Genomic DNA, 27,199 nt, shown 5'->3' on the forward strand with positions numbered 1-27,199 from the left:
CAAGAGCCCAGTGTCATGATCACTAGGCAGACAGAACCAGGTCCAGAGAGAGGAAAGGACAGAGACAAGGAAGACACTAGAAAAGTCAGCAGAACTGAGTTTGCTTTTTTGGAAAGCTGAGTATTCCCTTCCTACTTGCTGCTTGTTCGGCAGAGTGATCCAGTCCTTGGACAACAACACCCAGAACTTCCCCTGCTGGCAGGCACCCGAGCACCGTCCTCAGCACAACCTGCTGCTCTCTCTCCATCTCCAAAAGAGACGTTCGCTGTGTGGTTGATGTTGCCGTATTTTCTCGCTTCCCCACCCATGGGGGAGGCAGGAAGTATTCTCAACATGAATGTAGACACCTAGTCCCCAGTGTCTGACTTGGAGAGGTAGGGGGACTGTGGTCACCTCCCACCCATGCCCCATGTCAACAGGAGGAGCAGAGACCCATCCCGCCCCCTCTCCTGTGCATTACATAGCAGCAGCATCCCTGGCACTCCAAGGTCATCAAGTCCACGTGGGCCCACGCATCACTTTCCCTGGAGACCAACCATTCTTGGGAGAGAAGAGGGCCCGCTGAGCCCCACATCCCGCTCTGGCCTGATGACCCAGCTCTGCTTGTGCTGGAACACCCGCCCGAGACCTCTTGATCCACTGTCTTCCTCATCTTTTGTTTTTTTAAAGATTTATTTATTCATGCATACAATAGCTGGGGAACAGGCAGAGATGCGGGGGTTGAGAGGATTCACCAGAGACAGAGCCGGGAATAGAATAGGCAGACTGACCAAAGTACACTGCTGAGGGGAGCTGCTGGAGAATCAGGAGAGGTCTGCTGCGCCACGTGGGCTGCTCCCAGGCTGGCCAGGGATCGAACTCGTGCTGCCGAGGCTGTGGATCGCTTCATGGTGTGGTGCTTAACCCCTTGCGCCACCAGGGAGGCCCTATCTTCCTCATCTTTTTAGGGTTTTGTAATCTCTGTTTTTAATTTCCAAGAACAATATTCATGATTGCTCTTGAAATACAATGTTAAGGGATGCTTTCAGCATAGACCAGAACTTAACGGGCCAGTGTGATGGGACGTACTTTGGGAAGAAGGACTGTGAATTGGCAACATCCCGCTGACCCTGATGACAAGGATGCACAGACCTGCTGTCCTAGACATGTGGTTGACCAAGAGGAGCCCAGAAATAAGCTCTCTGGGCCAGGGCCCATGACCTAGTTGACTCCCTCATCGCAAAGCACATCTGTGTCTCTCAGAGAAGACTTGTCAAGATCTGTCAAAATTCTGGGAGTGGTGTCCCATCCAAAGTGCAGGTTTGAATGGAACAAGAGTTGAAGAGGCACAAACACAGCAAGTCGTGTTATTCCTGGGGAGTGTGCAGAATGCAGTGCCCACCGAAGACCAACCTCATGGCACCCAGTCCCCCAACAAGGCATCCACCACTTCCAATGAAGGTTTTGGAGGAACCCTGGTGGTCTGCTGTCACATCCCTTCCTGCACATTGGACAGAGCAGAACGTGATATTTCACCTTCTCAGAGTGGGGAGGCTGAATCAACATGGCTTCTTATCTTCCATTGTTGGGGAATCAGGAGGGAGGGAGGCACACCTGTGGGCTCAGAAAAACCGATGACAAAACATAGGCATTCTTGGGTCCCTGAGGATCACCAGGAAGGGGCTGAAAGCAGGAAAACATGACACCAGGACATTGGAGACCTGTGTCAGCAATAGAGGCATGTCTAAGGAGATGGTCATGTAGAACACAATGCTAGAATTCAGCAGGTAGAAGCTGACAAACATGACCATGAGCATCAGGACAGTGCGAGTGGCTCTCGTCTCAGGGGGGCACCCCCGGCCAGCCCTGGGGGTGTGGAGGTGCCGCACCCTCTGCTGGTGTCTGCGCAGGAGGAGGGCCATGGAGACACTGGCCCAGCCCATGAGGACGATGAAGATGGTGTCTGGCACCAACCACAGGACCACAGCAGCAGCGCTGGAGCCTGAGGCAGAGCAGAACCAGGACCCCCGGGGCTCGGAGCCATTGCCTACGCTCCGTGGACCAGTGACTTTCACAGGAACGTAGGCATTGATGAGAACACCGAGCAGCCAGCAGGTGCTGCAGGAAGGACCCAGGGCCTTGGGGAACACTTCCGGGAGCACCGTCCACCCCAGTCTTCCGGGGTTGACAGTGAAGAGCTGGGAGGTGCTCAGGAGGCAGGTGGAGCACAGCGTGGTGCTCCGGGCCGTCCTTTGAATAAAGCTTAAAAACTTACACCCAAGACAGGACACGGGCCACCTGAACACAAAAGCTGCCATTGTGTTTGAGATCCCAATGCAAAGAAGAACCAAGACATTGGCCACAGCCATGTGGGAGAGAATCGTGTTGCGGATCTTCTGCCTGCATCCTGAAATGATTGTGGAGACATTTTGCAAGAAGAGGAGGATGTTGGCTGGGGTCCCCACCCCTAACAATAAAAGACAAGTGATGTGTATGGTCAGTTCTCCCGTGGTTTGATGGTGGTGGTTCTGGAAGGACTTGGAGAACGCCTCAGTGGGCCTGAAGGGGGTGCGGGCTCTGCTGGTGTCCTCGTTCCTCATCCTTGTGCAACGATCTCGGCCATCGGTCCCTGCAAAGGCAGCCACCGTCGTGTCCCCAAAGGAGCTGAGGCAGGGAGCACATCACTGACCCCGGTGTCATATCCAGTATCCTTTTTTGTGTTGACTCCTGTTTCTCATCAATTTCTCAAGGCCCAGCAGTGTGGGTCCATGAGCTCAGGGGCCTGCTGCCCCTGCAGAGCCACCTGCTGTGGGTCCACATGTGGACAGGCGGGTCTCTGGTGTGCTGAGGCGCTCACCAGCCCCTGCCAGGCAGACAAGGGAGCACAGCCTTGCCGACAGAGGCAGAGGGAAATGAAGGGACTTTTTAAACTAGGGATGGGCCTCCCAAAGTAGTGGACAGTGAACTCTGGCAAAGGAAAGTTCAGCCTCTTTCCACAGTCCCCTTCCCACCTGGCAACCAATCTGGGCTCCCACCTACCCACTGATGAGGCATCAGGGATGATGGGCAGAACCTCACCTAGAGGAGCGTGTTCACCCTGTAAATGACGTGGCACAGGCGCTTATCAGCACTGTGAGAAAACATTAATGTCAGAAAGTGATGAGAGTATCCCGGCAACTAACCAGGACGCCTGGAACCTGTGCTCACTGGGATAAAGTGTGCAAGACAGCTGTGATGAGGAATTTCACAAAGCCCCAGAATCGCAGAGGGTGATGCGGGGACCTGGGGAATCAATCATCGAGCAGAGGAGGCTCTCCCCAAGGACAGAAGTGAAAAAAAATAACCAAAATTCTGGAGCAGAAAAGTACCAGTTTGAGAGAGAACTTACTAAGCAGCATTGAAGTAGGAGGTCACATGGAAGAGCGAGCACATGAACACCAGGACAGGCCTGTAGGGATGACTGTGGAGAGCAGGAGAGCAGGAGAACAGGAGGCCGTTCGAGGACATGACAGTCAGAACTTCCTGCCCTTGGGGCTGTACTTGGATGTCCAGGACCAGAATCTAAGCGAACACAGTTAAAATGTGAAAAGACCTTCACTAGGGCCTGCCTGGTGCCTCAAGGGGTTAAGATGCAACCTATAAAGCTGTCCGCTGCCATTGTAGCACCTGTTTGATTCTTCGGTCAGCCAAGGAGATACCCACATGGTGCAGCAGACCTCTCCTGTAGCCCTCTGCTCCCCTCAGCCATGTGTTTCGGTGAGTCTGCCTGTTCTGTTCCCCACTCTGTCTCTGAGGAATACTCTCACCGCCTCCCACAGACACCGCTGGCCTGTACACCTGTGCTTGTATGCATAAATGAATAAAACTTTTTTAAAAAAGAAAGAACTTCAATAAATGAGGCAGTACAGAGGTCAGCAAGGGGCAATAAAGAACTTTAGAGTAAGCCTTGGGAAAAGGAGGATGCCCTCGAAGGTGCTCCACAGGCTTCTGGGATGAAGCCAAAGCCATTGTGGAAGGAAAGTTTGCAGCAATAAATGCACAGGGTAGCACATTTTTAAAGTTCAAAATAAAAAATATTTCAAGGATAGAGAGAGGAGAAAAAACTAAGCCCAGAGGAAGCAAAAGGGAGCGAGAGGAAAACATGCACAGAAATGAGTGAAGTAGAGGTGAGGACAACATGGAAATGCAACAGGTAAACTGGGGTCTGGGACTTCAAAAAGAGCAAGAAACGTGGACAGATCTCTCCCGAGAATAACAAGAGAGGAGATGCAAAGAAATGCAGCCAGAAGTGAAAGGGGCACCGCCCTCGCTCTGCAGAAAAACAGAATCCTAAGACACCACCTTGAAGGGGACCAGCCAGGAGCAGCACAGCCGACAGGACGTGGACACATTCTAGAAACCCACGACACACCAGACTCTTCAGGAAGACAGAGGAAATCGAAACAGCTGATAAAGTGAAGAGATTCAATCACTCATCACAAACCTCTGAATGCAGAGAATCCAGGTTCTTGCAAAACATAAATAATTAACACTTCCTGCAACTCTTACAACATACAGAGAAAGAGCAAAACTTCCAAGCTGGTGTTTGAAGCCAGCTTTACCTTGATGCGAAACCTGGTTGGGACACACAGGAGGAGCCAACCGTGTCCAGCATCTGGTGGGGAGACGGGCAACACGCTCACAGACACGAGGACACACCCTCATGGGCATGTTAAAAGGATTTAGCACCCTGACCCAGCGGGGTCCATGCTTGAGACACAAGCACTCAGCACACGCCGGCCAGCAGAGGTGCCCGGGTACTAATGCTCGGAAGCCGCACGGTCGTCTTAGGACAGGCAGAAAAGGCTGTCCCAGTCCCAGCCTCCTCTCGTGATCGAAGAAACAGCAGCCCCAGAGACTGGGCATAAGAGGAACGTAACTCAACATGGTGAGCACCCGCATTCCAGGGGCTGCTCAGCGGAGAGGCTCCACGCACCTGCTCTAATGCCCACCATGGGACAGGACTCCCTCGTGCCCCAGAACACAGGGTGCCAGCTGGGTGCGGGCAAGACTAAGAGACACGGGACAGCCAATCGATAAAGCAAAACTAAAAGGATGGGATGGTTTGATAGAGAAATATCCAAAGAGTCACCAGAAAACTGCTGGAATCAATGAAGCCAGTTGGCAGCTGTGACGGGAACACAAATAATCACTTTCCCCCCCTGAAACATCTGAAGGAGAAAGGAAGAAACTGCCCCGTTCACGTGAATATCAACAGAGCAAACACTTGGAGTGAATCCAGCTCCAGCCTGCTGAGTCCTGCACAACCCCAGGCGGAGCCTTCCCCCCTCCCGGAGACCCCAAAAGGGCGCAGGGGAGCACTCACCTGGCCAGGCGCCCTCCCAGCACTGTGCAGGGAGAGCTCAGCAGGCCTAGCCTGTTATAGAGACAGTGATCCCTGCCCTGCCCTCCCCACAGACACCCTGTCATCACGTCACCTGCCGCAGACACACTGTCTGCGTGGAGAGTCTGAGAGGATCCGGGGGGTCTCACCCCAGTCCCTCACTGTCAGTCACCTCAGCTCACAGGGGACAGCTCTGGGCAATTACTGGGGTGACCTAATGAGCAGCTGAGCACAGAAAGTTTCCCATGTTCCCTGCGGGAGGAAAAAGTTCAGAATCAAAGTGTAATCAAGGGGGAATGAGCATCAAGGCTGTGCAGGGTCCTTCACACCCGTCCCCGGACGGGGACACACACGTCCCGATGGCCGTCCCCACAGTCCCGGCGTGTCCAGCTCAGGCTGACGCGGTGTTGGTGCAAACTGAAGCTGTCCCTGGGATCTGGCGTCTCCCTTGGATTAAATTCCTCTTGTGACCTTTGGCTCCGAGTCCTGTATCCTAGAGAGGATGAGGATGGCAGGTGAGACTTTTATTGCGAGGGGGTCTTGGTTAAATGCTACTCAGGATCTCGGAAAGAAAAACTTCGAGTCTTTTTGGTCCAGCTCCTAATCCAAACCGGGTCACGCCTGCCCATGACCCCAGAGAGACCCAGTAATCCTCAGAGGGGTTAGGCTGGCCTGAGGCAGCTCAGAGCGACGTTCAAGTTGAGACTAAGTGGGAACTTCCCCACTGCAGCCCCATGCTCGATGGCCCTAAGTGCCCTTTATGGGGAGGGATAGCAGCATCTCCAGGGGTGAAGGACGTCAGGGTCACGGGAAACACCCTGAGCTGTAGGACTTTCATCATGGTCGCCAATGACAATTAACATGAGGGGGGCAACTCTGGCAGGTGTTGGTGGGAGTGTGACCAGCATAAAGATGGGAGAAGGTGACAAGGTCAGTGAAGATTCAGGGGTGTTAGCGGACTCTGGGGTGGAATATTATTCAGTCATGAAAAAGGGAGAAAATCCTGCCCTGTCAACCTGATGGGTGAACCTGGGGGCCTTGTCCTTCCTGAGACAGCCCAGTCTCGGGGACAGACCCTGCCTGACCGCACATATCAGAGGCCTCTGAAAGCATCAGGCGCGCAGAGGTGGAGAGAGAACATGGTGCTGTCCAGGGCCAGGAGGGGCCCATGAGGATGGTGTGAGCCCCAGAGTGGTGTACACGCCACAATGTGCATAAACACTTCCAGGTGCTGTGAAGACCTCGCAGCTGTTCTCATCAGCAACGAGAAGCTGAAACCTTGAGACTGGGCAAAATACGTAGGCACGCTGATGCCTTGTGCTTGTGTGATGCTGAAGCATCCCAACTGCAAAATGGAGACTCTGGGCGAGTGTCCTCCATTCCCTGCTTGGGAGACATCACTGTCTCAAGAGCGGGAAAGCTGTCGGGCAGGTGGGGCTAAAGGGAAGCAGTTTACAAGCAGGTGTGGATGGACCCGTGATGGGGCTCAGCCCCGGGGATGTGGAGGCGGGGTGGTTCTTCCCTCTGCTGGGTGTGTCCCCTCCCTGCTCCCTGTGGGGTCTGCCATGACCTTGTCCCTTCTCCCTCCACGAGCTGCCAGAGCCCCACCCCGGGTGCCACGGGTCCAGGGCACCCAGGCTGTAGTGGAGACGCGCCACTCGGATCTCTGAAGTCACCGGCTCAAAGAATACATGTCATGGAGTGTCCTCTGCCCACTAGTTACGGGTCAGCACCCCCTCCTCCCATCACAATGATGGGAAATGGCTCTGGAAATGGCCACCGACTCCTCAGCTAGAAACAATGGTCTGCAGAAACCCGACTGTGACTTTGGTTGTGTGTAAAGTTGTCAGCCAGGCTCTGAGTGCGGAGGGGCTCTGTAAGGTTGGGCCCCACCAGCCCAGAGGGTCAGCCTGAGAGTGGCGTCAGCCTTGCCCAGCAGCGAGTGGGTCTCACAGCCACTCACTGGACAGCTGAGTGTCCGCTGGACCACGTCCCCCTTCTCTGCAGAATTGCACCCTCTGGGAAACTGTCAAGCCCTCTCTTTACATTTAGCATGAGTCCCCCAGTTGTTCATAGGGATGAAGAGAGAGAAAGCAGCAAAACAGGAAGGGCTACTGTCCTTCACCATGCAGGTGCCTTTTTCTTTGTCCTTTCCTAATACACCTGTCCTGGTATAAAGTGGGGAAGGAGACATGGGATTCAGCGAGGCTAACAGTCATGTGTACAGTCAGAAAAGTTACTCCGTTTTCTGGTCTGGACAAGTGTTTATATGATGAGGAGACGCAGACGCTGCTGCTGACCACGGAAGAGAAAATCCCCACCTGACCATTCCCATCACTCCCGAGCTGCCATGGAGTGCAGGCTCAGGTGTGTGATCATCTCATGGAGCACACCCTGCAGTAACCTTCTCAGAATGGCCTCTTCTCGCTGAGATGTATGTTTCTCCTGTTTACACACCATCTTGTGGATTGTACCCTGCACGTCATGGTGCTGGGGTTGTGACCTCAGGCTGCTCCCTCACGGTGTGCTGGCCAAGTGATTGTGGGATGACACTCAGGTGTGTGTGCTCTCTGCCAGGTCCTCTGTCCCCCACAGGTAAAATACCCAACCTACCTTGCAGTATTTAGAGAAAAGTACATTAAATGGCTGACACTTTGGAAAGGTCACTTGATTCTCTTAAAGGACATCTTAGCCTGCGGGAACTGGCAGTTGAAGGGCCACGAGCCCTGGCCCTCTGAGGCAGACCTGATGCCGTTGTAGTTAGATGTGGTTGTCATCACTACATCTATCCCCAATTTCACCGTGTCTGCTCTCTGAGTTGCTCAGGTTCCTTCTCCAGAGCGCATCTCCAAAGCTCCACTTAGGCCTCTGCAGCAGCCTTCAATAATTCAGTGAGATCTTTTCCAAATGTGGCTACACGGTTAATGTTTTATTTTTCAAATATGTAGAAACGCCTCTGTCATAATGAATATGATCTGCTCAGTTGCCTTGACAATATGTTATTCATGCTCATTAGCCTGAAATAGAAGTGCATGTGTCTCTTTTTAACATTGAAATTTTCAGTGGACTTTGTTATAGAGAAGTTGTAAATGCACAACCGAATGGAGAGTCAGGTGCAGCGATGTCCCACTTAGCCCCAGCCCTACACCCGACCCCGGTTATCCGGCCTGGTGACAAATGGTCGTTCCATTCTCCTCGCGTGTTCTCCGTGGCTGCCACTGCTCAAGTGAGAATTTATGATAAATGCAATATGGACATGCAAGTCTGTCGCTCCCAAACCAACTGGAAAAGTCCCCACTGGTGGGACTGGTCACAGCTTCCATGTGTGGAATGCAGGATTAGACGTTCAACTCTTTTGTGGAGTTTCTTTTTTATTCTGTTGAGTTTTATATTTTGGCTTTGACTCGTTCTGAATTTAAAGAAAGCAGATGTGATTCTGCTCTTTGTCCAGTCATTTCTCCCCCTCATTCCTGTCGTTGCGTCCTGGGGTCCCATTCCCAGGGCAGATTGTGCAGGGGAAGGGCGGCAGGTCCATCCAGAGAGGGACAAGGGACCCGAGCTTCCGGGGGTTGGAGGGCTATAATCACTTATGGGGTTCTGAGGACACACTGGGATCTAGGGTGGGTCAGATGAGCTTCAAAAGGGCTGTTCTCAGGCCAGAAGACCTGGGGCCCGAATCTCAGGGTCTCTGGAATTTAATCCAAGGGAGACGGCAGGTGACGTGATGTCGGGGTGTCTGTGGGGAGGGCGGGGCAGGGATCACTGTTCCTATAACTGCCCCAGCCCTCAGGCTCTTGAGAATTGGGGCGGAGGGGAGGGCATAGGCCTGGCTGGGTCCCTCTGAGACGCTCCTCAGGACTCAGTGCCCCCGTGTCTCCCAGTGGCCTGCGGGTCCCTGTGTGGCACCATGTTGTTGTCTCAGCAGGTGGATAGGGCCGCACCCTGCCTTGTGTGTCTTTTGCTTTGTGGCGTTTGGGTTGAATTTCGGCTCATTGGGTGAGTTTTGATGTCTGTCTGTGGCCTCAGCCCCCACATTCCCCCCGAGCCCAACGTCCCTGAGCTTCCCTCTGCGGCCGTGGGCGTCTGGGGTCGGGTCAGGGAGTCTCAGCGCTGCTGTGGTGTGGGGTGTGGGTGTTGCTGGCGGGTACACTTCACTGTCCGCGTGTTCTCCGCCTCCCCAGGCCCGTGTGTTGAGTGACATCTTCTCTCTCTGCGCCCTGGGGTCCTTCCTGAGTGCCAGTCGGCTTCCGGGCCTGCTTTTATCCCGGGCCGTCTGCCCGTCCCGTGGCTGGTGTCTGTCTTGGCCAGTGCCCTGTGGTTTCGCTGCAGTTTGCAGGACAATTTGAAATCGGGAAGGAGACGCACCCCTGTTCTGTTTGCCTCGACTCCTCCGGCCCTGTGACGTGATCTGTGGTTTCATCCAAATTTTAGTTCGTTTCTGCTGTTGTTGAGGAGATGGTCGTTTTTATGTGGGTGGCGATGGTAGAGCAAGGACATGTCCACAGTCTGGAACTTTCTGACCCGTGTGCCTGGGCGTCTTCTGCTCGTGGGTCTCACGCCATGTCTTTCAGCCGAGCCCGCGGGTTCCTGGCGTCCACTCTCATGCCCTGCGTGACACTGACTCAAAGTGTTTGATCGCCGTGATGCCGCTGTCGGAGGGATGGTTTTCTTTCCTCATCGGATGCTTCATCCTGAGCGTGAGGAAACGCAGCTGCATTCCTGGTGCCCACTGGGTGCCCGCCTCCCTGCCCCATGGGCCATTATTCCAGCTGCAAGTGGATCGACTCAGGAGTGTCCGTGTATGAATCATCGCCTTTGCAAAGAGCCCCTTGTTTACTGCTCTTCAGCTTGGGTTCCTTTCATTTCTCTGGCCCCTGTGTGCAAGCTGGGACACCCTGCCTCTCCTGTTGCGGGGTGGGGAGAGCCGCTCCCTGGATGTCGTTGATAGGGGAGGAAATACTTTCCATTTCTCCCCATGGAGTATGTCCCAGAGGGCCTGTCATCGTGGTTTCCGTCCTGTTGAGTTATATTCCCTCTCTGCCCGGTGTGTCAAGATGCTTATGTTCAGTTCTAATGAAAGGTCGCTGTGCTCACACGTGCGTGTGTTTATTGCATTCTGTCACCGTGCGGGTCCCTGACGTTGACCTGAGCGTGTGGAACATTCTTGCACCCGCTCGGGGCCGGTGCCTGGTCTGTCATGTGCTCTTGAATTTGGTTTAGAGATGTTGTGAGGAGAAATACTGCTTATGTGACACTGGAGGTACAGGGTTAGTCTTTGATGTCCTTCAGTTTCAGGGTTTTAATAATTCATGTTCTATTTCATTCTGGTTTTTTGGCTTCTTTGGTTTCCTTCTTTGGCTCTCGGGGCTCACCCACCGGGGGCGCTGTGTCCTCCCCAGCCCCCACATGGCAAGACAGCCCCAGGGCGCTGCCACCCCTGCCTGTGGGCAGGACTACAAGTGGATGGGCTGTGCTTCTAGATGACCCCAAGGCCTCCACCTGGCCCCAAACATCGCAACAAAGAAATTAATTAAATTAATGAAAAGGAGGGCCCTAGCAGGACACAAACCCCCAGGGCCCACAGCCCCTCCGGGATAATGACAGGAGCTGAGTCTACAGAGGCCGGACCTCCCCCACCCATGGCTTCTCTGCTCAGCCCCTTCTACAGATGGGGGCACAAGGCGAAGAGCATGCTCGTGTTCTCAGCCCCAGTGCGTGGGGTGTTAAGAAGGGAACCCGCCGTGTTGTCTCCCAAGTGGGTCATGAATTAAATTGCGATGATATTAAACTCCTCACACCCCCGAAGTTTCCATCTCCCGGGTGGGTGCATTGTGCGGATGGGCTGATGTCGACTCTTGCTTTGCTTTCCACCTTGCTGTTGTCACGTGACAGGGACACGGCAGTTTTCTTGCTGAGGGGAACGTCTTGGTTCTCCCCTCTGCCGGGATCCCGTACCTGATGGCTGCCCTGGAGGACTCCCCATGTCCCTGCGTCCTTCCTGCTGCACCTGCTGGCTGCTCAGTGCGTTCATCAATGTCTAAATCCCTGTCCCATTCAGTGGTCCAGGGTGCATGAGCAATGGCTCCGAGCCCCACGGGAGTTGGTTCTGCTTGTCCTCAGGCCACAATGCCGCCATCGTGGTCCTGTGTTTGGTGCCGGATGCCGTCTCATCGGCCTCATGGGATGGGCCAACGTCTCCATGGCCCTCCTCCTATGCATACACAAGCAGAGGGTGTAGCATCCCCAACACCCCCAGGGCTGGCCAGGGGTGCCCCCTGGAGACCAGGGCCACCCGCACCACCTCAGGCTGATGGTCAACTTCGTCAGCTTCTACCTGCTGAATTCTATGCTCACCTTTTACATGTCTGCCTTCAGAGACACCCGCCTGTGGGTGATGCAGGTGTCCAACCTCCTGCTGTCCTGTTTTCCCACACTGTGCTCCTTCCTGATGAGCCTCAGGGGTTCCAGACAGGGAAGGCTCTGCTCCTGAGCTGTTAGGAGCAGCCTCAGCTTCGACAGTCACCCATTTCCTAACCATTTCCTGTACCCGCGTGTCCCATCCGTGCAGTGTTGGTTTACACACTGTGGAGGGCTGGGCATAAACCCCTGCATCATCCTCACAGAATTCGTGTGTCCCGTCATGCTGTGTCAGTGCTCTGCTTCTCCGCGCCCGCTTCCCTTCTGGTGGCCACTATTGTGTATTTGTTGTCTGAGGGGATGTTTTCAGTTATTTAGCCCATGTATGTGCTCGCACTCCACGTAAGGTGAAATCATACGGTGTTTCTCTCCACCTGACGTTTTGTACTGAGCACCTAATTTCCAGTTTTATCCATGCATTGTATATGCCGGGGTCTTACCATCTTCCCAGGTGCATAGTATGCAAAAAGTAACCTCGTAAGTCAAAATAAATAGGAATATGTGAGTCCACCCTGAGACGGGTCCATCCATGACAGCTGCTCATGGAAAGATGGTCACCTCCTGTGATCGCAGTCACATCATTCTGTTCTGTCTGTTTTTCCACCTGTTCTTTTCCCAAATCAGACACTCCAAGGAAAATTGTTAATGCCCCCCCCTCCTTCCTGACAGATGACCTGATGGTTTCAGAAACCAGGTCAGGACCCCAGTCAGAGGGCAGGTCTTGAGGGGCCCTGGATAAACAGTGGGCGGGGCGTCCACTGGCCCAGGCGGGGTGACAGTTCACTGGAAGGACCCTGGGCCCCACAGTCCTGCCCCCAGCACACACAGACTCCCCTGCAGGGCCCCAGTCTCAGCTCAGGAGCTTCCTGCAGGGTGACAGGAGGCTGATGCTGTCCCCAACAGTAGATAAACCAGGCGAGAAGGGAGGGGTTCCTGCGGGCAGTTTGACCTGTGCTTGCTCACCCATCCTCACACACCCAGACACTTAAAAGTGGGAGCTGCACCGTTTCCGGCTATAAAAGAAAGTGTGAACTGAGTCCAGCAAACTCCAATCCAAATACAATATCAGCCGTTACCACAATGAAACAGCCAGACCATGCAATAAGGAAATAAAATAGTGCGTGACCGAGAAACTGGATGACTGGAAGCCCAGCAGAACCGGCTGTGGGGAGACGTGAGGATTGGGTGCGACCTGCGCATCCACAGCCTGTGGGGAGATGCGCTCCTGGCGCCTGCAGCCAAAACTCTCCAGGGATCTCTGTTAAACAGGAGGACGACAAAAGCTGCAGGAAGTCATGAGCGATTTTATTTCTATATCTTTCACATGTTAAAAAGACAGTGTCTAGGTCAAAGGAGAGAGAGAAGGAGGCACCTGCACATCCCAGGCGGTGAGAGCTGCTCGCTGGCCATTTCCAAGGCTTAAATTCCCCGAATCTCCCCCAGCACTGTTCACCAAGTTCAGATAGGAGACAGAGGCTTCTGCACACCGCAGAGATGCGAGGGATGAGAGGATTCACCAGAGATAGAGCCAGGAATAGAATAGGCAGACTGACCAAAGTACACTGCTGAGGGGAGCTGCTGGAGAATCAGGAGAGGTCTGCTGCGCCACGTGGGCTGCTCCCAGGCTGGCCAGGGATCAAACTCGTGCTGCTGAGGCTGTGGATCGCTTCATAGTGCGGTGCTTAACCCCTTGCACCACCAGGGAGGCCCTATCTTCCTCATCTCTTTATGGCTTTGTAACCCCTGTTTATAATTTCCAAGAACAATATTCATGATTGCTCTTGAAATAAAACGTTAAGGGATGCTTTCAGCATAGACCAGAACTTAATGGGCCTGTGTGATGGGACGTACATTGGGAAGAAGGACTGTGAATTGGCAACATCCCCCACTGACCCCAATGACAAGGATGCAGAGAGCTGTTGTCCTAGTCATGTGCGTGACCCAGAGGAGCCCAGAAATAAGCTCTCTGGGCCAGGGCCCATGACCTGGTTGGCTCCCTCATCACAAAGCACATCTGTGTCTCTCAGAGAAGACTTGTCAAGATCTTTCAAAATTCTGGGAGTGGTGTCCCCTCTAAAGTGCAGGTTTGCATGGAACAAGAGTTGAAGAGGCACAAACACAGCAAGTCGTGTCATTCCTGGCGACCGTGCAGACTGCTGCCCACTGAAGACCACCCTCACGGCACCCCTTCCCCCAACAAGGCATCCACCACGGCCGATGAGGGTTTTGGAGGGACCCTGGTGGTCTGCTGTCACATCCCTTCCTGCACGTTGGACACAGAGCACATCGTGATAGTTCACCTTCTCAGAGTGGGGAGGCTGAATCAACATGGCTTCTCATCTTCCACTGTGTGGGGAATCAGGAGTGAGGGAGGCACTCATGCGGGCTCAGAAAAACCGAGGACAAAACATAGGCATTCTTGGGTCCCTGAGGATCACCAGGAAGGGGCAGAGAGCAGGGAAACATGACACCAGGACATTGGAGACCTGTGTCAGCAACAGAGGGGTGTCCAAGAAGATTGTCATGTAGAACACAATGCTAGAATTCAGCAGGTAGAAGCTGACAAACATGACCATGACCATCAGGACGGTGCGAGTGGCTCTGGTCTCAGGGGGGCACCCCCGAGCGGACCTTGGGGTGCGGAGGTGCAGCACCCTCTGCTGGTGTCTGTGCAGGAGGAGGGCCATGGAGACGCTGGCCCAGCCCATGAGGCCGATGAAGATGGCGTCCGGCACCAACCACAGGACCACAGCAGCAGCGCTGGAGCCTGAGGCAGAGCAGAACCAGGACCCCCAGGGCTCGGAGCCATTGCCTACGCTCTGTGGACCAGTGACTTTCACAGGAATGTAGGCATTGATGAGGACACCGAGCAGCCAGCAGGTGCTGCAGGAAGGACCCAGGGCCTTGGGGAACACTTCCGGGAGCACCGTCCACCCCAGTCTTCCAGGACTGAGAGTGAAGAGCTGGGAGGTGGTCAGGAGGCAGGTGGAGCACAGTGTGGTGCTCCGGGCCGTCCTTTGAATAAAGCCTAAAATCTTACACCCAAGAGAGGACAGGGGCCGCCTGGACAGGAAAGCTGCCATTGTGTTTGTGATCCCAATGGAAAGAAGAACGAAGACGTTAGCCACGGCCATGTGGGAGAGAATCGTGTTGGGGAGCTTCTGCCTGCATCCTGAAATGATTGGGGAGACGTTTTGCAAGAAGAGGAGGACATTAGCTAGGGTCCCCACCCCCATCAATAAAAGAAAAGTAATCTGTATGGTCAGTTCTCCTGTGGTTTGATTGTGGTGCTTCTGGAAGGACTTGGAGAGCGCCTCAACGGTGCTGAAGGGGGTGCAGGCTCTGCTGGCGTCCTCGTTCCTCATCCTTGTGCAACAATCTCCGCTATCGGTCCCTGCAAAGGCAGCCACTGTCGTGTCGCCAAAGGAGCTGAGCTGGGGGAGCACATCACTGACCCCAGTGTCCTATCCAGTATCCTTTTTCTTATTGACTCCTGTTTCTCATCAATTTCTCAAGGCCCAGCAGTGTGGGTCCATGAGCTCAGGAGCCTGCTGCCCCTGCAGAGCCACCTGCTGTGGGTCTACATGTGGACAGGCGGGTCTCTGGTGTGCTGAGGCGCTCAGACCAGCCCCTGCCAGGCAGACAAGAGGGCACAGCCTTGCCGACAGAGGCAGAAGGGAATGAAGGGACTCTTTCAACTAGAGGTGGGCCTACCAAACTAGCAGAGAATGAACCCTGCAAAGAAAAGTGTAGCCTCTTGCCACAGTGCCCTTCCCACCTGGACAACCAATCTGGGCTCCCACCTACCCACCTGAGGCATCAGGGGTGATAGGCAGAACCTCACCTAGGGGAGCGTGTTCACCCTGTAAATGAGGTGGCACAGTGTAGTGTAAGGTACAAGGTATCAGGCTTTTCTGCCCTTCCGCCATCAGGATAGATGAGGGAGCCCTGTGATCCTGGGTGCATGCCTGATGGCGGGCACCTGAAGTGGGTCCACCTGAGCTAAGAGACTGATTTATAAGGGTGGTGCAGCAGAGTGCGGTGTGGTGGTAGTGCGGTGTTAACGGTGGAGGAGTGGAGTGTACGGAGGAGTGTTGGAGCGACTACAAACCACGGCGAAGAGCATGTGGCTGCTAGAACCGTTCATAAACCTGCTCAGAATGGGTTGGTTGCTTTACAACTGGCGTAGACAGCAGGACGGTTCGAGGCAGGACAGCTCTACGCAGAGGAAACCCTTTGAAATATGGAGAGGGATCCCTGGATGGCCGGCCACGAGCAGATGGTACCCGGTGGCCGACCTCCTCGCCCAGTGGGCACCTCCCCAGGAATGTCCAGAGGTAGATGGATCCCCAGGGCAGTTGGAACAGGCCCTGTATGAAACAGAAGAAACCCTGAGTGGACGCAGGGCCCGCGAGGCGGCAGGAGCCGTGGGATGGGTGTTTCTCACAGCTCTGCGAGAGTCCAGGCGGAAAGAGCAATCTAGGATCCAGCAAGTACTGGATGAGATGCGGGGAGAGATGCGAGAAGAGATGCGGATCCAGCAACAACATTTGAGGATTCTGGAGGAAGAAGTTCGGAGAAACCGACCCACCCCTCCGGAGATGCCAGACTCCGTCTCAGGAAGGAAGGAGAGGGAGGCTGGCCCTTTGCCCGAATCACAGCCGGTGGTGGCAAACCAGCCTGCGACTCCAGAGATGCCAGACCCCTGCTCAGGAGAGGAGGAGAGGGAGGCTAAACCTTTGTCTGAGTCCCAACCGGCCGTGGTAAACCAACCCGCCACCCCGGAGATGCCGGACTCCTCTGGAGAGGAGGAGGAGGCTGGGCCCATGCTCCGGGCCCGCCCGGGAGTGACTCAGAAAATGAAGCGGCAGCGACCCATGGCCCCAGGGGGTCTGGCTGCGGGACCACCACAGATGACGGAATTTACTACCTACCGACCTTACACCCAGGCGGAACGGGTGGACTTGGGCAAACAGTTCCGCCAGAAACCGGGGGAACCCTTGGCAGCCTGGCTGCTACGTTTATGGGACCTGGGGGTGGAGGGGATTATTTGCACAGCGCAAGAGATGGAGAGACTGGCCTCCGTGACTTCACACCCATCCTTGCGACAGAGGCTGCGGAACAGCCGGCGGTATGGCCAGGGCGACCCCACCCTCCTGGAGTGGATAATGGCTGCCATACGGACAGTGACAGTCTGGGCTGATGCGGGAGACGTGCCGGAGACAGTAAGTGGATGGCAGACGGACGCCGAGCTGGTGCAGGTACTTCGGGAATTGGGGATGCGGCAGGCCATGTTTAATGTGAATATGCAGGGTCCTGACGATGAGCGTTTCACAGCAGGAACGAGAGACTTGGTATTAAAGAATGCCCCCTCATCTACATTTGGATCCCTCATGGCAGTACTAGCACCCTATGTGGGACGTCAGATACATGACGTCACCACAATGATAGCCAGCTTGGGAGAAGTTGAGAGCCGGCGCTCTCAGAAAGGAATACGGGTAGTTTCAGAAAGGTCAAAAGGAATGCCAAGGAGGGCAAGGAGGCCTCTTGGCATCACAGAACCTATAAAAGTCACCCGTAAACAAATGTGGATGGATTTAATAAGAGCAGGGGTAGATGGCACTAAAATAGACGCGCAGCCCAATGCATATTTATTGGAATCATGGCAGCAGCTGCGAGAAGACCAGAGGTTCACACGCATGAGAAGGACTGCTGCTCAAGGGGAGCCTGGAAGCCCCAGGCCTCAGGCGCGCGCCCTGCGGCTGGAAGACCACTTGCTGCCAGCCCCGTCCTCGGGGGGATGGCCTGATAGCCTTTGAATAGGGTGAGGGCCAAGGAACCCGTGCACAGGGGACGGGCAGGGACCGGAGGCCACATGTGGAGCTTGCCATCCCCTGGTCCCCGACTAACGTACAAAGGGTTTTAGCGCTAGTAGACACAGGAGCAGAATGTACTCTGCTCTATGGAAATCCGGAAAGATTTCATGGGCCTACTTGTTATATTGATGGCTATGGAGGCCAGAGTGTCAAGGTGACAGCAGTAAAACTATCTCTGGGGATTGGGCGATGACCCCCTAAAGAGTATAAAGTGTATGTATCGTCCGTCCCGGAGTACATCCTGGGGGTGGATGTACTACGTGGCTTATGGCTAGAGACCACAGTCGGAGAGTTTCGCCTTAGGGTGCGTGTGGTAAAGGCAGTGGTGAGAGGACACGCTAAGCATCCGCCCCTACAACTGCCAGTCCCTAGGCGAGTGACTAATACCAAGCAATATCGGTTGCCCGGAGGCTACAAAGAAATTACAGGCACAATATCAGAGCTGGAGAAAGTGGGCATTGTGCGTACTGCCCACAGCCCCTACAATTCGCCAGTGTGGCCGGTGAAGAAGCCCGATGGCTCTTGGCGCATGACAGTAGATTATCGTGAATTGAATAAGGTAGGTCCCCCCTTGCATGCTGCAGTGCCTTCAGTGGCAGATTTGATGGATCGTCTGAGCCACGAGCTGAGAATGTACCATTTTGTAGCCGATCTGGCAAATGCTTTTTTTTCGATAGATAGAGCCCCAGGAAGTCAAGACCAATTCGCCTTCACCTGGGAAGGCCGGCAACGGACATTCACTGTGCTGCCACAGGGTTACCTGCACAGCCCGACTCTGTGTCACGGGCTGGTGGCAGCAGATTTGGCCCGGTGGGAAAGGCCATCTTCAGTGCGTTTATACCATTATATTGATGATATTTTATTGACAAGTGACTCTCTTACAGATCTGGAAAAGGCAGTACCTCTCTTATTAACACACCTGAAAACATGCGGCTGGGCAATCAACGAAAGCAAACTGCAGGGGCCTGGACTGTCAGTTAAGTTCCTGGGAGCTGTTTGGTCTGGTAAGACAAAGGTTATCCCTGAAGCTGTGATAGATACAGTTCAAGCTTACCCCACTCCAACCACAGTGAAGCAGCTGCAAGCCTTTCTGGGTTTGCTGGGTTACTGGAGGGCATTTATACCTCACATGGCCCAGCTCTTACGACCCTTGTATATGTTAATACGTAAGGGAGGCAGGTGGGATTGGTCAGCTGAGACAGACACAGCATTTGCCACGGCCAAACGAACTATAAAGACTGCTCAGGCCTTGCAGGTTTTTGACCCAGCCCGACCCTGTGAGCTCGATGTGCATGTTACTCAGGAAGGGCTCGGGTGGGGACTCTGGCAGAAATCAGAGAGGCTACGACAGCCTATTGGGTTCTGGTCCCAACTCTGGAAGGGGGCTGAGGTTAGGTATTCTTTAATTGAGAAACAGTTAGCTGCGGTATATGCAGCCTTACTAGCCACAGAAAGTATAACTGCCACAGCCCCTGTCTCAGTGAGAACCACTTACCCAATAGCTGGATGGGTACGGGACTGGACAACAAAGCCCCATAGTGGCACTGCTCAAACGCCCACTTTGGCGAAGTGGGGGGCATACTTAGAACAGCGCTGCACCCTGTCAACTAGCCCCTTAAGGGTGGAGTTGCAGGAGGTTCTTGGTCCTGTGACATATACTAGTATGGAACCAAATTCAGAAGCCTGTATAGAAGCCGAACCTGAAGCTAGTCCCTACAAGGAGGGTCGAGCACCGATTCCAGCAGAGGCCTGGTATACAGATGGCTCCAGCCGGGGCCAGCCAGCCTCTTGGACAGCGGTGGCTGTACACCCAGAAACAGACACTATCTGGTTCGAAACCGGGACGGGACAGAGCAGCCAATGGGCTGAACTGCAAGCAGTATGGATGGTCGTGGCCCATGAGCCTTCCCCTCTAGTAATCTGTACTGACAGGTGGGCTGTGTACAGGGGTCTGACACTGGATTTCCACATGGAATTTAAATGACTGGACAGTTATGCATCGGCCATTGTGGGGCCAGGCCCTATGGAAAGATCTATGGGATCTGGGGCATCAGATGCAGGTGACTGTTTATCATGTCACAGGACATGCCCCATTAGCCTCACCAGGCAACGATGAGGCAGATACCCTAGCCCGGGTTCGATGGCTTGAAACTGCTCCAGGGCGGGATGTTGCGCAGTGGCTACACAGACGCTTGCTCCACGCAGGGCAGAAGACAATGTGGGCCACTGTGCGTGCCTGGGGTCTACCTGTAACTTTAAAAGAAATCCAGACTGCATGTGAAACATGTGTAGTATGTTCTAGAACTTACCCCCGGAGACCTTTTGCATCTATAGGCCAGGTGTTGCGGGGGCAGGTACCCCTGACACGCTGGCAGATTGACATCATTGGACCACTACCTCGCTCCGATGGACAACAATATGCTGTCACCTGTGTGGACACTGCTACCGGGTTATTGGCAGCTTACCCTGCTCCACATGCGGACCAAAAGGCAGTTTTGGCAGCACTGGCACGCCTATGTGCTGCATATGGACGTCCGCTGGTAGTGGAGAGCGATCAAGGGACTCATTTTACAGGAGCCCGGGTGCAGCAGTGGGCCAAGAACATGGGTGTTGAATGGAAGTTTCACACTCCCTATAATCCCAAAGCTGCAGGGATTATAGAGAGGTATAATGGCCTACTGAAGCAAGGACTAAGAGCCACTGCCCCCACTCAGACGCTGGCCGGGTGGAGCCAACGTCTATGGGAGGCATTGCAGACATTGAATGAGAGGAGCAGGAGAGGCGGCCTGGCTCCAGTGGAGGCATTGCTACATCGTGCCGCTGCTCCCATCCAATTACAAATAAAGACGTCAGACGTCTTATTAAAACCGGGACTTGGACAGCAGGGCAACATCCTATTGCCAGCCCCAACTGGAGTGGACCCAGGGCAGACTGTGGACTGGGAATGGCCCTGGACAGTGAAGGCTCCCCATATGTGGTGGGTGGCTCTGATAGCCCCTTGGGGTCGTGGCCTGGAGGCCGATTTACAGATAAAACCATGGGTGAGTGCGCAGTGGCCGCCACGGGTGTGTGTTACCCACCCTGGAGTGGCAGATCAGCGGGCAATCCTCAAGGGGACATTTGTAATAACTCTGTGGCCCATTATGAGCTCTCCACTCCTGCTGCATGTAGAACCCACTGATGCCTCTTCACTGGCAAAGCGAGTGTGGTATTCATGCCCTGGAAGGCCACTGATGCCAGCAACAATATTGTCTTCGGATGCCAAATTGGCATGTATATTGCCCGATGGGAGGGATCTCCCATTGCTGGTACCGGTAACTTCTCTGTCTTTCCGCCCCTAGGAAAATTAAGTTTAGTCATTTTGTGATGTATTTGCTTTTGTGGTCCATGGCTACACTATTTATGTTTGCTTAAAAAATTGTATATACGTGGACTATATGGCAGAAAACCCTGAGGGGGTGGACTGTAGGGTAAGGTACAAGGTATCAGGCTTTTCTGCCCTTCCGCCATCAGGATAGATGAGGGAGCCCTGTGATCCTGGGTGCATGCCTGATGGCGGGCACCTGAAGTGGGTCCACCTGAGCTAAGAGACTGATTTATAAGGGTGGTGCAGCAGAGTGCGGTGTGGTGGTAGTGCGGTGTTAAGGGTGGAGGAGTGGAGTGTACGGAGGAGTGTTGGAGCGACTACAAACCATGGCGAAGGGCATGTGGCTGCTAGAACCGTTCATAAACCTGCTCAGAATGGGTTGGTTGCTTTACACACAGGCACTTGTCAGCACTGTGAGAATGCATTGATGTCACAAAGTGATGAGAGTATCCCGGCAACTAACCAGGACGCCTGGAACCTGTGCTCACCGGGATAAAGAATGCAAGACAGCTGTGATGAGGAAATCCACAAAGCCCAGAATCGCAGAGGGTGATGCAGGGACCTGGGGAATCAATCATCGAGCAGAGGAGGTTCTCCCCAGGACTGAAGTGAAAAAAATAACCAAAATTCTGGAGCAGAAAAGTATCAGTTTGAGAGAGAACTTACTAAGCAGCACTGAAGCAGCAGTTCACATGGAAGAGCGAGCACATGAACACCAGGACAGGCCTGTAGGGATGACTGCGGAGAGCAGGAGAACAGGAGGCCGTTCGAGGACATGACAGTCAGAACTTCCTGCCCTTGGGGCTGTACTTAGACATCCAGGCCCAGAATCTAAGCGAACATAGTAACAATGTGAACAGATCTTCACTAGGGCCTCCCTGGTGCCTCAAGGGGTTAAGATACAACCTATAAAACTGTCCACTGCCATTGTAGCACCTGTTAGATTCCTCAGTCAGCCAAGGAGATACCCACATGGCGCAACAGACCTCTCCTGTAGCCCTCTGCTCCCCTCAGCCATGTGTTTCGGTGAGTCTGCCTGTTTTGTTCCCCACTCTGTCTCTGAGGAATACTCTCACCGCCTCCCACAGACACCGCTGGCCTGTACCCCTGTGCTTGTATGCATAAATGAATAAAACTTTTTTAAAAAAGAAAGAACTTCAATAAATGAGGCAGTACAGAGGTCAGCAAGGGGCAATAAAGAACTTTAGAGTAAGCCTTGGGAAAAGGAGGATGCCCTGAAGGTGCTCCACAGGCTTCTGGGATGAAGCCAAAGCCATTGTAGAAGGAAAGTTTGCAGCAATAAATGCACAGGGTAGCACATTTTTAAAGTTCAAAATAAAAAATATCTCAAGGTAAGAGAGAGGAGAGCAAACTAAGCCCAGAGGAAGCAAAAGGAAGCAAAATGGAAAATATGCGGCAGAAATGAATGAAGTAGAGGTGAGGACAACATGGAAATGTAACAGGTAAACTGGGGTCTGGGACTTCAAAAAGAGCAAGAAACGTGGACAGATTTCTTGCGAGAATAACAACGAGAGAGGAGATGCAAAGAAATGCAGTCAGTAGTGAAAGGGGGCACCGCCCTCGCTCTGCAGAAAAACAGAATCCTAAGAGACCACCTTGAAGGGGACCAGCCAGGAGCAGCACAGCCGACAGGACGTGGACACATTCTAGAAACCCACAACACACCAGACGCTTCAGGAAGACAGAGGAAATCAAAACAGCTGATAAGTGAAGAGATTCAGTCACTCATCACAAACCTCTGAAAGCAGAGAATCCAGGTTCTCACAAAACAGAAGGAATCACCCACTTCCTGCAACTCTTACAACAGAATGAGAAAGAGCAAAACTTCCAAGCTGGTGTTTGAAGCCAGCTTTACCTTGACGAGAAACCCGGTTGGGACACACAGGAGGAGCCAACCGTGTCCAGCGTCTGGTGGGGAGACGGGCAACACGCTCACAGACACGTGGACACCACTCTCTTGGGCACGAAGAAATGATTTTGCGCCGTGGCCCAGCGGGGTCCGTGCTTGAGACACAAGCGCTGAGCACACGCTGGCCAGCAGAGGTGCCCGGGTACTAATGCTGGGAAGCCACAGGGTCGTCTTAGGACAGGCAGAAAAGGCTGTCACAGACACAGCCTCCTCTCGTGATCGAAGAAACAGCAGCCCCAGAGACTGGGCATAAGAGGAACGTAACTCAACATGGTGAGCACCCGCATTCCAGGGGCTGCTCAGCAGGGAGGCTCCACGCACCTGCTCTAATGCCCACCATGGGACAGGACTCCCTCGTGCCCCAGAACACTGGGTGCCAGCTGGGTGCGGGCAAGACTAAGAGACACGGGACAGCGTGGAGAAGGCAGAAGTAAAAGGAAGGAATGGTTTGGTAGAGAAATATCCAAAGAGTCACCAGAAAACTGCTGGAATAGATAAAGCCAGTTGGCAGCTGTCACTCGAACACAAATAGTCACTTTCCCCCATGAAACATCTGAAGGAGAAAGGAAGAAACTGCCCCGTTCACATGAATATCAACAGAGCAAACACTTGGAGTGAATCCAGCCCCAGCCTGCTGAGTCCTGCACAACCCCAGGCGGAGCCTTCCCCCCTCCCGGAGACCCCCAACAGGGCACAGGGGAGCACTCACCCGGCCAGGTGCCCTCCCAGCACTGTGCAGGGAGAGCTCAGCAGGCCTGGCCTGTTATAGAGACAGCGATCCCTGCCCTGCCGTCCCCACAGACACCCCGTCAGCACATCACCTGCCCGCAGACACACTCTCTGGAGAGTCTGAGAGGATCCAGGGGGGGTCGACCCCAGTCCCTCACCGTCAGTCACCTGGGCTGCTGAGGGACAGCTCTTGGCTATTACTGGAGCGACCTAATGAGCAGCTGAGCACAGAAAGTTTCCCATGTTCCCAGCGGAAGGAACAAAGTTCAGAGTCAAAGTGTAATCCGAGGGGGAATGAGCGTCAAGCCTGTGCCAGGGTCCTTCACACCCGTCCCTGACAGGGACACACACGTCCCGATGGCCGTCCCCACAGTCCCGGGGTTTCCAGCTCAGGGTGACGCTGTGTCAGTGCAAACTGACTGTGCATTTGATCTGGAGTCTCCCTTGGATTAAATTCTTCCAGTCACATTTGGCCCCGAGTCTTGTATCCTAGAGAGGATGAGGATGGCAGGTAAGACTTTTATTGCAAAGGGGGACCTGGGTCAAGCACTAATCCGGATCTCGGAAAGGAAAGCTTCATCCAGTCTTTTTGGTCGGGCTCCAAATCCAAACTGGATCACGCCTGCCCATGACCCAAAAGAGACCTTTTGGGTCAGTCATCCTCAGAGGGGTTAGGCTGGCCGGAGGCAGCTCAGAGTGACGTTCAAGTTGAGACTAAGTGGGAACTTCCCCACTGCAGCCCCATACTCCATGGCCCTGAGTGCCCTTTTCCAGGGAGGGATAGCCCCGTCTCCAGGGGTGAAGGATGTCAGGGTCACGGGAAACACCCTGAGCTGTAGGACTTTCATCATGCTCGCCAATGATGTTTAACAGGAGGGGGCAACTCTGGCAGGTGTTGGTGGGAGTGTTACCAGCATAAAGATGGGAGAAGGTGACAAGGTCAGTGAAGATTCAGGGGTGTTAGCTGTCTCTGGGGTGGAATATTATTCAGTCTTGAAAAGGGGAGAAAATCCTGGCCTGTCAACCTCAGGGTGAACCTGGGGGCCTTGTCCTTCCTGAGACAACCCAGTCTCGGGGACAGACCCTGCCTGACCCCACGTTTGTGGCCTCTGCAAGCATCAGGTGCGCAGAGGTGGAGAGAGAACATGGTGCTGTCCAGGCCCAGGAGGGCCCCGTGAGGATGGTGTGAGCCCTAGAGTGGTGTACACGCCACAATGTGCATAAACACTTCCAGGTGCTGTGAGGACCTCGCGGCTGTTCTCATCAGCAAGGAGAAGCTGAAACCTTGAGACTGGGCAAAACACATAGGGACACTGGTGTCTGGCGCCTGTGTGATGTGCTGAAGCATCCGAAATGCAAATTGGAGACACTGGGCGAGTGTCCTCCGTTCCCTGCTTGGGGGACATCACTGTCTCAAGAGCGGGGAAAGCTGTCGGGCAGGTGGGGCTAAAAGGGAGCAGTTTACAAGCAGGTGTGGATGGACCCGTGATGGGGCTCAGCCCCGGGGATGTGGAGGCGGGGTCGTTCCTCCCTCTGCTGGGCGTGTCCCCTCCCTGATCACTGTGGGGTCTGCCATGACCTTGTCCCTTCTCCCTCCACGAGCTGCCAGAGCCCCGCTCAGGGGTGCCACGGGTCCAGGGCACATGGGTTTTAGTGGAGACGCGCCTCTCAGGACTCTCAGGGTCCACCACACAGACAGTATGTCATGATGTGTTCTCTGAGCTATCGTTAGAGGTCAGCACCCCCTCCTCCCATCGTGCTGATGGGAAATGGCCACAGACTGCTCAGCTCGAACCAGTGGTCTGCTGAAACCTCCACCTTTGACTTTGGTTGTGTGTAAATGTGTGAGCCCAGCTCTGAGTACGGAGGTGCTATGCCTAGAGGGTCAGCCTGAGAGCAGCCTCAGCCTTGCCCAGCAGCGAGTGGGTCTCACAGCCACTCACTGGACAGCTGAGTGTCCACTGGACCATGTTCCCCTTCTCTGCAGAATTCCACCCTCTGGGAAAGTCTCAGGATTTCTCTTCACACTTAGCATGATTCCCCCAGTTCTTTACAGGGATGAAGAAAGAGAAAGCTGCAAAACAGTAAGGGCTGCTCTCTTCACCAGGCAGGTGCCTTTTTCTTTCTCTTCTCCTGATAAACCTGTCCTGGTATAAAGTGAGGAAAGAGACATTGGGATGCAGAGAGGCTAACAGTCATGTGTACAGTCAGAAAACTGTACCCCGTTTTCCACTCTGGACAAGTGTTTATGTGATGAGGAGACGCCGATGTTGGTGATGACCACGGATGAGAAAATCCCCACCTGACCATTCCCATCACTCCTGAGCTGCCATGGAATGCAGGCTCAGGTGCGTGATCATTTCATGAAGCACACCCTGCAGTAACTTTCTCAGAATGGCCTCTTCTCACTCAGATGTATGTTTGTCCTCTTTACACGCCATCTTGTGGATTGTACCCTGCAGGTCATGGGGCTGGGGTTGTGACCTCAGGCTGCTCCCTCTCGGTGTGCTGGCCAAGTGATTGTGGGATGACACTCAGGTATGTGTGCTCTCTGCCAGGTCCTCTGTCCCCCACAGGTAAAATACCCAACCTACCTTGCAGTATTTAGAGAAAAGTACATTAAATGGCTGAACACTCTCTTCAAGGAAGTCTTAGCCTGCAGGAGCTGGCAGTTGAAGGGCCTTGAGCCCTGGCCCTTCTGAGGCAGTCCATGCCGTTGTGGTTAGATGCGGTTGTCATCACGACATCTATCTCCACTTTCCCTGTGTCTGATTTCTGAGTTGCTCAGGTTCCTTCTCCAGAAATGCATCTCCAAAGCTCCACTTAGGCCTCTGCAGCAGCCTTCAATAATTCAGTAAGATCTTTTCCAAATGTGTCTACATGGTTAATGTTTTATTTTTCAAATATGTAGAAAGGCCTCTATTAATTAATGTGGCCTGCTCTGTTGCCTTGACAATACATGACTCATGCTCATTAGCCTGAAATAAAAGTGCATGTTTCTATTTTTAACTTTAAAATTTTCAGTGGACTTTGTTATAGAGAAGTTGTAAATGCACAACCGAATGGAGAGTCAGGTGCAGCGATGTCCCACTTAGCCCCAGCCCTACACCCGACCCCGGTTATCCGGCCTGGTGACAAATGGTCGTTCCATTCTCCTCGCGTGTTCTCCGTGGCTGCCACTGCTCACGTGAGAATTTATGATAAATGCAATATGGACATGCAAGTCTGTAGCTCCCAAACCAACTGGAAAAGTCCCCACTGGTGGGACTGGTCACAGCTTCCATGTATGGAATGCAGGATTAGACGTTCAACTCTTTTGTGGAGTTTCTTTTTTATTCTGTTGAGTTTGATATTTTGGCTTTGACTCGTTCTGAATTTAAAGAAAGCTGATGTGATCCTGCTCTTTGTCCAGTCATTTCTCCCCCTCATTCCTGTCGTTGAGTCCGGGGGTCCCATTCCCAGGGCAGATTGTGCAGGGGAAGGGCGGCAGGTCCATCCAGAGAGGGACAAGGGACCCG

General features: G+C 53.7%; 2 protein-coding genes across 2 annotated transcripts; both read right to left on the bottom strand.

The window, feature by feature from the left end:
• Nucleotides 1–1,601: 1,601 nt before the first annotated feature.
• Nucleotides 1,602–2,579, bottom strand: LOC311186145 (vomeronasal type-1 receptor 4-like; the record flags this gene model as incomplete). Its single annotated transcript, XM_084257031.1, has 1 exon — nt 1,602–2,579. The coding sequence occupies one exon, from the start codon at nt 2,577–2,579 to the stop codon at nt 1,602–1,604; it is 978 nt and encodes a 325-aa protein (XP_084113157.1).
• Nucleotides 2,580–14,166: 11,587 nt separating this feature from the next.
• LOC311186146 (vomeronasal type-1 receptor 4-like) lies at nt 14,167–15,144 on the bottom strand (the record flags this gene model as incomplete). The annotated part of the gene is made up of 1 exon (XM_084257032.1): nt 14,167–15,144. The coding sequence occupies one exon, from the start codon at nt 15,142–15,144 to the stop codon at nt 14,167–14,169; it is 978 nt and encodes a 325-aa protein (XP_084113158.1).
• Between the last annotated feature and the right edge of the window lie 12,055 nt (nt 15,145–27,199).

Source organism: Talpa europaea, assembly GCF_964194135.1.
Source record: "Talpa europaea genome assembly, chromosome: 16".
Lineage (NCBI taxonomy): Eukaryota > Metazoa > Chordata > Mammalia > Eulipotyphla > Talpidae > Talpa > Talpa europaea.